The sequence below is a fragment of the Netta rufina genome (assembly GCF_964035555.1).
Source record: "Netta rufina genome assembly, chromosome: 6".
Lineage (NCBI taxonomy): Eukaryota > Metazoa > Chordata > Aves > Anseriformes > Anatidae > Netta > Netta rufina.
Genome location: NC_140129.1, coordinates 12,884,291 through 12,895,033, shown reverse-complemented (window position 1 = coordinate 12,895,033; position 10,743 = coordinate 12,884,291). Strand labels below are relative to the sequence as shown.

At 40.5% G+C, this 10,743-nt stretch overlaps 1 protein-coding gene across 1 annotated transcript; it reads left to right on the top strand.

Moving 5' to 3' along the window:
- Positions 1 to 505: 505 nt before the first annotated feature.
- SUMO1 (small ubiquitin like modifier 1) lies at positions 506 to 9,668 on the top strand. Its single transcript, XM_084288840.1, has 5 exons — positions 506 to 618; positions 5,081 to 5,155; positions 6,282 to 6,359; positions 7,709 to 7,780; positions 8,795 to 9,668. Exons 1-5 carry the CDS (start codon positions 607 to 609, stop codon positions 8,861 to 8,863), a joined length of 306 nt encoding a protein of 101 aa, XP_084144966.1. The 5' UTR covers positions 506 to 606; the 3' UTR covers positions 8,864 to 9,668.
- Positions 9,669 to 10,743: the final 1,075 nt, after the last annotated feature.

The window sequence follows — 10,743 nt, the reverse complement described above, 5'->3', positions numbered from 1 at the left end:
GCCTTTTTTTTCTTATTTCTGATTGAGTTTAGTAGTTTTACTTAAAACTAATTCACACAAGTTTAAACATTGCGCAGTGCTTCACTGGCTAACAAAGGTGCATCTCCTGACGCTGTCACACTTGCAGCATGTCTTTCAGTCAGGGAGGCACAGCAGCGCTGAAACAAAGGGCAGCTGCTCCAGTGGCTAGTGTTACAGAAGAACCCAGTAAATGGAGATTGAAGGCCATGTGGCTCGATGTGCTCTGCCCAGCGAAAAAAAGCTAACCTACCTAGCGGTCACGCATCTCCTCTTTCTGCGGAGCTAATTTACAGTTCCATTACCCTTTTCCTGTCTTTTTTCGGGCCGGCCGGTGGAGCGAAGCCCTCCCCTCCCCGCCACCAGCCCCGGAGGGCCGTGAGCAGCCCGGGGGAGGCCGGCGGGGCTCGGGGGGGCTTTCGTGGGCGGCGGGCGGGGAGGAGCCGTGGGGCGGCCGTGCGGGAAGTGAGCTCAGGCGCACAGGAAATCCCGCCCGCGCCGCGGCCTGTGTTTGCGCTGCGGGCAGAGAAAGGAGCCGAGCGCCTGCAGCGGCCCAGCCGAGCCTGCCGCACGCCCCGGGGCCGAGCCATGTCTGACCAGGTACGGCCGCCCCCGGCCCGGCCTGGGGAGCCCCAGGCGGAGGGGAAGGAGCGGCGGCGGGGGGCTGGCGCGGCCCCCGGGGGGCGGCGGAGGAGCTGCCCGGCCGCCCCCTGCGGGCCGCGGGGCCGGGAGGGCTCCAGGGGGGGCGCCCCGCGCTCCGCCCTCGGTCTGCTCCTCGGATGGGGCCGGGGCAGCCCCGGCAGCGGGGCCGCGATGCGGAGCAGCCGCCTCCTTTCGCTTTCCGCTTCCCGGCCGTGCGGCAGGGCGCTGCTCCCTGGAGCTGGCCCGGCCTGCCAGCTGCTCCGTTTGCCTGGGGAGCGGAAAAGGAAGGGGAAGAACCCAAACCTTCCCCGCTCGGCATCGCCCTCATCAAACCCCACCGGGACCCTGCTCTCTGTTCTCGTACCTCGCAGTGTTGCTTCCCAGGCAGGGGCGCGAAGAGTTGCTCGTACAGCGAGCTCCCGCCTCGCTCGGCACGGTGCACGCACAGCCCTTTGCTGTATCTGTGGCTTTAGGCTATGTGACCTGCTGGTGGAAAGTTAAAACAGCATTGAGTTTTGTGTTCTGTTGCACTTGATCTCTTCTATTGCTTTCAGATGGCAGTGTTTTTTTAATCTTTCTGTGACAGTTTGGATTTGGAAAAATCAATGTCAGTGTCTACAAATGTTTCCTGCAATGCTGTGAAGTCTGGAATAGTTCTAGTGCCAGGCAGGAAATTAAAAGTATCCAAAACAGTATATACTGTGTCTCCCTAGCAGAATAGCCTTGATACGTTGTGACCCATGAATAAAAACCACTGCTGTTACCTGCTAGTGGTTTTCTTCCCCTGGCCCCTGCCTTTCAAGCCTGGTGCAGCTCTGTGGGTGAGGATGCTATTGTCTGTCTCTGCCCCCTGAGTGTGCAGCTATGAGCACAGCTTGTTGCTGAAACTGATCAGGGTGCACTTCCCGTGTAGTGAAATACACAAAAGTGGCTGCATGTGAAGAAATAGTAAATTCTGAACTAGATTTTGAAGGCTGGTCTTCACATGACCCGTTCTGTACTGCTCTGCGTTTAGTGCTCTGCGTTTAGTGCTCTGAGCTAAGGCATGTTTTAACACATAGCTTCCATTAGGTAATTTCTTCTCCAGCCCAGTCCTGGTAAAACACATACATAACACATACATGTTTGCTCTCTGGAGCTGCTTGAAGTGTATAAAACTCACTGTATATGTTGTCCTTTTTGAGTGCTTATCTTAAAGGGCTTTGGTTAATGACCCTTATTTATGTATTTATTGGAGATAAGATAAACCTTATCATATATTGTATCACATTGTTGGGGGGACTGTGCAACAACAGCTAAACAGCTTCTGAAGCACCCATGAAATGTACAGTAATGCAGAACTGTCGGTCTTATTCCTTCGTTTATCAAGACCACTGGAATAATCAGTTTGCCTACAATTGTTCATTGCTTATAGTTAATTACAGGTCCCCAAGGAAGACAGTTCTTAAGATGACACCATTTGTCCCTAGTTGTAATTTTGGCTTGTCCTTTTAGGTATAAATCAAGAAGTGCACTTGATTTAGTTACTTTGATTCCAATAGGAAAGTAACTTTTTTTGATAAAAGTACTTCTAAGAAGGACAAACTTCAAAAAACACATAGTTGCTTGGTGGGATCTCAGCAAAGGAGAAAAAAAAATCCCTGCTATGAAGAATCTTGGGCTGTTCTTGCTCTAATTGAATCTAGATGCAGGTATTTTTTCTTTTCATGTACAGCAAATACAGCACTATGTAATTTCTCATTCCTGTAACAAATGCAAGAGTTTATTTGCTTGGTTAGGAAGTGTGTTGTAATCTTATTCCTTTTATAACTTCGAGTTTAAAAGTTCTAAAGTATACTGAGTATGTTCTTTGTAAGTCTTAGACATTGAAGTTTAAGTACTCCAGAAAACTGGAGGAGGAAATCTGCAGCCTACAACTTTACAATGCTTGTTTTGTGGTTCTGATAGCTGCAACAGCAAATACCTGGCACGCTCAGTGCATTTCATCCAGTTTCATCAGATGTTTTAAGGTTGTGAGATTGGTGTTGATAGCAATGTGAGATAGTACTTCATGTTGTGCTGTTTAGGTTAAGCTGTGGCACAAAGCCTTTAAAACTTTAGGGATCTAATGTGAAGTTAGAACTTAGCATTGTGGTATTCCTGTGCTGTTTGTGTGCTGCTTTTCTTCATTTTTCATTTAATGTAAATTTCATGATGCCCCAATAAACACTAGTTTTTTTTCACAGTTTGAGTAAAAGTCTGGAGGTTGGCTTGTGGATTGTTTATCCAGGATTTTGTTAGCCAATGGTAGTAGTTTAGTAACTTGCTATCTCCTTGTTTTCTTTGTTCTTAAGTGTTTTTTTTTTTTTTTTTTTTTTTTTTTGTTGCTGTTGTTACTGGCTTTACCATTTGGCATTGAGTGGCAGTAGAGCTAGCACTGACAAAATGCAGGGAGCTGTTTCAGTTTTGATGGGTGTTGTGCTCTGGTTTCAAACCTTTTGTTTTTCAAAAAACAGACTTTTTTTGTCAATATTGGTTTTATCCAATTTCTCTTTTCCTGGAATTCTGTCTCTGCCCTGTTTTTTGTGGGTGAGAGGTTTCTGGGGCTTTAAACAAGCACCTTTATAGTATGGTGTTTCAGAACTCTGATTCCCTCTACTTTTTCTACTGTTTGCAGCTTTCCCTATTAATTCTTAGTACTTAAGTTTTCTTTCCCTGAGAGTGGGGATCAAATATCTTACAAATCCCTCCTTTCCAGTTGTATTGGCCAGACGTGCTGTTATAGTAGTACTGATATTTTGTCATACCTTCTACAAGATGATGTGTTTGGGAGGGCTAAATGGGTGAATCTGTTACAATGCGTAGAAGTGCATAAACTATTACAAATACTTCTACTGTTAGGATAATATGCTGCTGCGCAATTCAGTTCTTATGCAAAGGTAAACTAAGTGACTGATAGGAAATGTCATGTAAAAAGACAAGATGTTCTTATAAATTCTTCAAGTGATAGCAAAAAACAGGAGACAATTTGTTACATACTTTGCATCAGTAGAGATCTGAATCTTTCTGATTCCTTGAGGTTAGTAATTGTGCATGTAAAAATGCTGTCTGTGCAAGTTATCAAAACAGGTCTCAGGTTCTTGTTTTTTTTTCCTCTGAGTCAGGACTGGAAGCCAGCATATCTTTATTCCTTAAAATAGTCCCACAAGATTAGAGTTCAGATATGATAGGAAGGGAAAACTTTGGGGAGCCTGGTTGTTGTTTACTGCTGAAGACTCCTTCAATGCTTCAAAAATTACTTGCTTGGAGACCTGAGAGCGAGTGTTTAGTTTCTTGAAGGCTTGAGGTCAATTCTTTGTTTGAGCTGGAAGAGTAATACATCAGTCCCAGCAGTCCAGGTTGTGCCAGGTGGATATTTAAAAAAAAAAAAAAATCAGGCCAGGTGGTGTTCATGATATTTCTACATACTCAACAAAAAAGCCCCAGTTTAGGAAAGCAGAAGCTTTAGGTACTTGTACATACTCTGTTTATTTTGTCTACTGTGATGAGCAATGGAATATAAAAGGTAGATCTGAAATACGATCAGCAGGATATCATTGTTTCTTGGGAGGTTTTTCATCAAGCACCATCTGGATCTGTGGCAGTGTCTGCGTAAGATCCCTTTGTGTTGTAATGGAATGTAACCAAAGGCCTCATCCAAAATATGTAGTGACAGGCAAGGAATACAGTTAATAGTGCCTGATTTTTGGTTTGTCTGATCTATCAACAGTGAACATGAAAACTTTGATGTCCTTGATTCGTGCCTTATAGAGCATAACACTTAAACCAAGTTGAAGAGCGTTAGTGCTTGAATTGTTGAATCAAACTTGCCTGTACAATTAATTCTTATCCTGGAAAGATATCAAAACATTGTAGTTCTTAGAAGTACAACTTTAACATTTAAGAATTAATCTCGTAACAAACATGCCAGAAGGATGCCATTAGTTGATGTCTTGTTGTCATAGGAGAAAAGGCAGCTCACCATCCTTTTGAAAGCAGTAACTGCTGTTGATGCGATTAGATGGAAAAATGTTTCACGGTTCACTCTTCACGCTGATACGGTGTCATAAGTGTTTTCTGTTTACTCGTGCTGTCCATTTTTGACAAGTATCTGAGTCTCTTGGTGTGTTTGCTATTTTTTTCTGTTTGATTAGGAGTTAGTATAAAATCATATTTCCAATTTCTGCATGTTATCTTTTCAAATGATCCTTTTTATGTTCTTTGTGTTTCTTCCATTTTAACTTCTTGCGTGCAGACAGCCTATCATAATTGTATGTTACTATTTTCACACACACAGGAAGTACCTCGAATAATTTGAATTTAATACAGCAGCCATCATATTGTCCAATGAAAATAAGTGTTGGATTTTGATTACAGATTTTTGATTATTTTTTTTTTTCAGGAAGCAAAGCCTTCAGCTGAGGACTTAGGAGATAAGAAAGAGGGGGAATACATTAAACTCAAAGTCATTGGGCAGGTGAGTGTTTACATAACTGACATTTGGTAGATGCTGTGAGTTTCTGAGTTATAGAAATGAACAGATGGAAGTTAATACTTTCAGTTCTCCAATGCTGATCTTCCCCTCCAACCTCCAAAAAAAGCTATTTACCAGTTGCTGGCAATGTGTATTAGCATACTCTTAGTTTCAGGTCTTTGGAGTTCATGTACCCTAACTGTGAGGTCAACTCTCCTAGATAGGAATAGAAAGAAGATTCTGTTGGTAGGCTTGTGGGTAATAAGTGGTGAATCAGAAGTCTGAATTGAAGTTGTTTGAGTAGATGTCCAGATACTTCTTGAACACAATTCCTTCTCTGCAAAGAACCCCTAAATCATTTGATTCAACTCGGTTTTGTTTGTTAGAATACTGGTGTGGTTGCTAGGCTGTTGACTGGAGACAGATGACATAGAGTAGGGCTAACATAAAGTAACTTCTTGCTGGTTTAATCAGCAATGACAAGAACACGTTCAAAAGCTAAATGTGACCCACGAGATTTTTGTGCAAAGCCTTTTGTCATCTGTTTTATCTGTGGCCATTTTGACAGACGTAGTTATTTATACTTTATAGCTGGTAGAAAGGACTAAGGAGTAATGAAACCTAAGATTTTGTTTTAGGTTAGTGTTATGTTGCCAAGTCAGCCTGTATCCTAACTTCTGGATAATTGCTGTAATTGATCAAGGTTTCACATATATTTGAAATGCAAGTTTTAACTTGTCTTTTGGAATCTTAAAGCAGAATTCCCCTGCTTATGTAGGTTTGGATTTTCTACGAGTATCAGCTGGTTAAAGATGGGAGCACAGACTGAAACAAGTATGGTATTTAGTACTTTTAAATCCAAAGATGTCTGTAGTGAGATGAAGGTTATGTTATGCCACCTGTTTTAAAATAGAACTTCCTGTGAAAGTAATTAATTCAGTGCATAATATGGACCTCTAGGATGACTTAGCCACTGAGGTATGCCCAGGGATAGTTAAAATTGTGTAATGAATGGTTAAACTGTTCAATGCTAGTTTTATGTAAGTTTTCCTCAATGAAGGTCTTAAAATGACTATAGATAAAATACGTAGTTACTAGAAAGAGTAACTTTTTTCTTTTCTGTTCTTAGGACAGCAGTGAAATTCACTTCAAGGTGAAAATGACAACGCACCTCAAGAAACTCAAAGAATCGTACTGTCAAAGACAGGTGTGTGAAACAATGATACTGAATACATAATGGCTAAGCCGAAGGTGTAGAAGTTACCTTTTAAAATGCCTAGACAGGAGTTTATAGTTACTTTAAAATCTTCCTGATTCAAATGAATGAAATTCCCTTAAAGCTGTGGAAGACTGCAGCTTAAGATGAGGGCAGCCTTAGACACTGTTACTATCATTAATACGGTGATCAATTAATGCTGCCCATTATGCCCTAAAACGGAAGAAATACACAATATTAATGGTTGATGTAGGTAACTACTGTTCCAGGGCAGTAACTGTAACTTCACTTCCAGGTTCTGTGGCAGGTATTGTGGATTCACTGCTGTTATTTCCAGCAGCCCTGGCCTAGTTTGCCTCCAGCTTTGGGGACAGATGCCTTTTGTGGCCTTTCCTTGAGCACTTCTGTTTTAGTTCATTTTGTATATATTATATACGATTATATCCAGATATAATCGTATGAAATACTTTTTTATTTTAATACTTTGATACAAATTGAACTTGTCAATTCTGTAGGAATACCTTGTTCATCTTAGATTTTCAGTGTTTTTATGCTGATATCTGCATGCTGCTATATGGTTTGCTATCCCATTAGAGGAGAAAATAAAAGGTTAAACACCAGATACTTGTAGCCACATACAAATTCTTAAAGTTGGGATTCATCAAAGAACTTGAAAACAGATACCGGAAATTCATGCAGGACATACTGACTGATGGAAATGCATGTGTGCGGATTACTTTCGAGAAATACATGCTTCAACAGACACAGCTAAATCTGTCTCCTGGGCTGGATTCTGGAGAGTTGCTGTTTTTGCTGTCAAGTAATCTTTCTCTTAGAGGGACCACAAACGTTTCTTCCAAATTGGCCAAGAGGGATTGTTGGAGCAGTGTGAAGAGCTTCTCCTTCCTTCCTATGAATTGTTATGCCTAAAAATTTGCAAGCAATACTTGAGATGTAATCAATGCCCAAAACAGGTCATATTTCACTTGGGTTTATGCTCATCAAGTAAGTGAAAGAAGAGGAAAAGGTGAGGTGTTCAGTTTACTTACTGACGTATGGTATTCAGCTTTAATACAGGTGCACTGTACAAAACAAAGCTGAGGAAACTTCTCAGTTGCTGAGCTAGAACTCCAGTGCAACTTCAGAATAAACACGAGTTCAGCACTGTCATTCTCTTTGAGTCACTTTACAGTCTACATGGGGGTAACAGAATAGCTGAGCTCCCTTTGTAACAGGAACTAATGCTTTCCTTTTTGGCTTTCACGTGTGGTGGTTTTATTGAAAACATTTTCTTATGAATACGTGCAAGTTTCAATTGATTTTTGTGCATTTTTTTTTAGGGTGTTCCAATGAATTCACTCAGGTTTCTCTTCGAGGGTCAGAGAATTACTGATAATCATACCCCCAAGGAGGTGAGTTTCTGTCTAGAAAGTGTTGCATATACCAAGTTCACTGGAGAAACTAAACACAAAATTGGTTAGTCTATCTGTTCTGCTAGCCTGTTAATCTGATGGAAAATGTTTCTTTAAATACAGTCAACCTTCTTAGACTACATTTAGTCAAATGTAGTCTGACTACACTTGTCTGACTAGAATCTATAAAAAAGGTTGATACAAGGATTAGGAAAAAAACTTTAATTGGACCTACATGTGTAATATTCCCTCAGAAGGGAGGTGTAGTTACTTAACAGAGGAAAAAAGACTAAGGGAACTGGTAAGTTGTTGAGATAGACCTTCAGTCTGACTTTGGAACAAACATGTATTTAATTCACATTTATTAGATGGAAGTGTAAGTAAACAGAAAATAGGTTACTTCTGCTGTCCAGTGACTTCTACTGATAGTAATGATAAAGCAGGAAGAAAAAATGAGTTACAATAATGAGCTTCTGGAACAAATTAGTCGAACTTGTGCACTGTGAAATTCAACAAGTTATTTTCTTTAAAAGAACAGTTGTAAACAGGCTTTGAGTTGCAAGCTTTAGGTCTTAGCTGTATTGTGCTGTAGTAGTGTGCTGTTGATAAGCCACGTGGCTACACAGCTGGTGCTACTATGCAGTACTATGCATACTGCACTATGCTGTTGGTTACATTCTTCTGCAGCCATTACCCAAGAAGGGGTTAAGAGAAAAGTAGAGCTAGCTGCTTCCAGGCTGATGTGTACTGCTTCCCAAGTAGATTTAGATTTCACAGATAAGATTGTTGCTTTGACTTTGGGATGTGCTGAGATGTCTATGATTAAAGGAAAAAAATAAAATAAAAATTGAGTGATGGATAGTGAAATATTAATTAAAAAAATTATCACCCCTTTGTCTTCTGACAAATTATGATGGGACATCAGAACAAAGCATTGTATGGGTTGTCTAGGACCTGTTCTGAATTCAGTGCACCAGATTTATAACAATTGTGCTGTTTTTTCTGTTCTCACAGCTGGGGATGGAGGAGGAAGATGTGATTGAAGTTTATCAGGAACAGACGGGGGGTCACTCAACAGTTTAGATCCTTCTGTTTGCTTTCTTTCCCCTTAATCCTTTTTTATTTTTAAATAATAGTTCTTTTGTAATGTGGTGTTCAACACTGAATTGAAACTGGCACCCCATCTCTGGGAGTTTATTTTCAAGCGTCTGGTATTTTGAATTCTCGTGCTCATTATACACTATTGTTTCTGTTTTCATTGTGCTGAACTTTTGTGATCCAGCTGCAACCCTGCTCTCCTTTTCCCTCCTGCCCTCCCCTTTAGAAATACATGTACACACATGCATTTGTACGTTCACTAGGTTCGTGCATTTCAGGCACGAAGGTTGTAAGATCTGCCAGGTGGGCGAGTGTTCTTAATGACTTCCATATCTGCCCTGAAGTTTTGATGTGTGACTGTTTCACTCCTGGACTATAACTTTCAGTGCGAGATGAAGTTTTTCAGAACTAAACTGTGGAGAAATTCTGTATCCATAACTCAGAGCTATTTTGCTTAAATTGCGCTGATGGCCCAACGAAGAAGATCGGAGTTGGAAATGGAAAAGCTAGAACTGTTGTCATCTGTACGTTGCTCCAGAGATGGCTTTGCTGAAGACATAGAATTGAAAACCCTAATGATTCTTAAATCTTGCCGGAAGATCCCAGAAGCATTTTAACTTCATATAGGAATTAGTACATGCAGGTATTCATACAAGGATGTTCGCAGCAGACAACTGGTGTTACTTTGACACTCTTGTTTGTACCTTTTGGCCTGGGACGTGGGTTTTGAATGGACATTGTCTGTACCAGCTTCATTTAAAATAAACAACAAAAACAATTTTATAAACAATTTGCATTTTCTTTTCAAATGTTTGGAAATGAGTGAAAATGTAAAAAGTGATGATTGGGGCATGCCTTTCTAGTACCTCTACACTGAAGGCAGAAAAAGTTGCACTCTGTAAGTATACCTCATATAAAAACATCTACTTTTTTCTACTTGCCCAAGTAAAATAACTGTTCTTGGTTTGCCAGTGACTCATACTATTAGCTGTTTCTTGTCCTGTTAGGGAATATTCACATAGTTACGTACTGCTTCACTTCATGCACAAAGGTTAGGCTGAAAAAGGCAACTTGGAAGGAAATACAAGGACTGTTTGTAATGTCTACATTTCATATGACTATGGTAACATTGAATAAATTCTCTGTGACGGATGATGTAGAAGTGTGAATATGATACATGAGGCCTCACTGAGGGTCCACTTATCTACTAGCTGGTTGCAGGTTCAAAATAGTTAGAGAACCTATAATGGGGAATGAAAGCTCAGAAGGTTATAAGCAGGGCAGCATAGAGAAGATTTCTTCACTCCCTGCTTCTGCTTTTCAGCAGATAGATGGAACTTGTTCCTGGCTTGGTTTTTAAATAAAGTTCATTTAACATGAATTTGGCATTCATAAAGGCCCATTTTAGTGCTGGCATACTTGGAAGAAGTTACAGATAGGTTTTGAATGATCAAGTTTTTATGGTACTTGCTGTAAAGTTATAAATGAATTTTCATTCTGGTGATTTGTCCTATTTCTGATCTAGTAATGCTTCTGTACCCATAGTTGCACGAAGAATTTTAAAGATTATTTTTTTTGTCAGGAATGTCGGAATATGGGATTTTTCGAAGTATTTTATGTAAGTCAATTTTGGAGACGAGAAAGAATTGCTACTATGAGGTGCAGAGTAACATAGCTTCTTTGGAATCATCTCTGATTGCTTTTTGAGAATACTAAATATACCTGCTTTGGGATATCAGAAACAAAACAGCCTATTGAGCACTATCAGATCATCTTTTAATTTAAATTTGTGTAATGATCTTGTTAGTAGGCTCATTCCCATTATCATTCTGCAAATTAGGAACAGGCATGGGGGGACAGTGGTT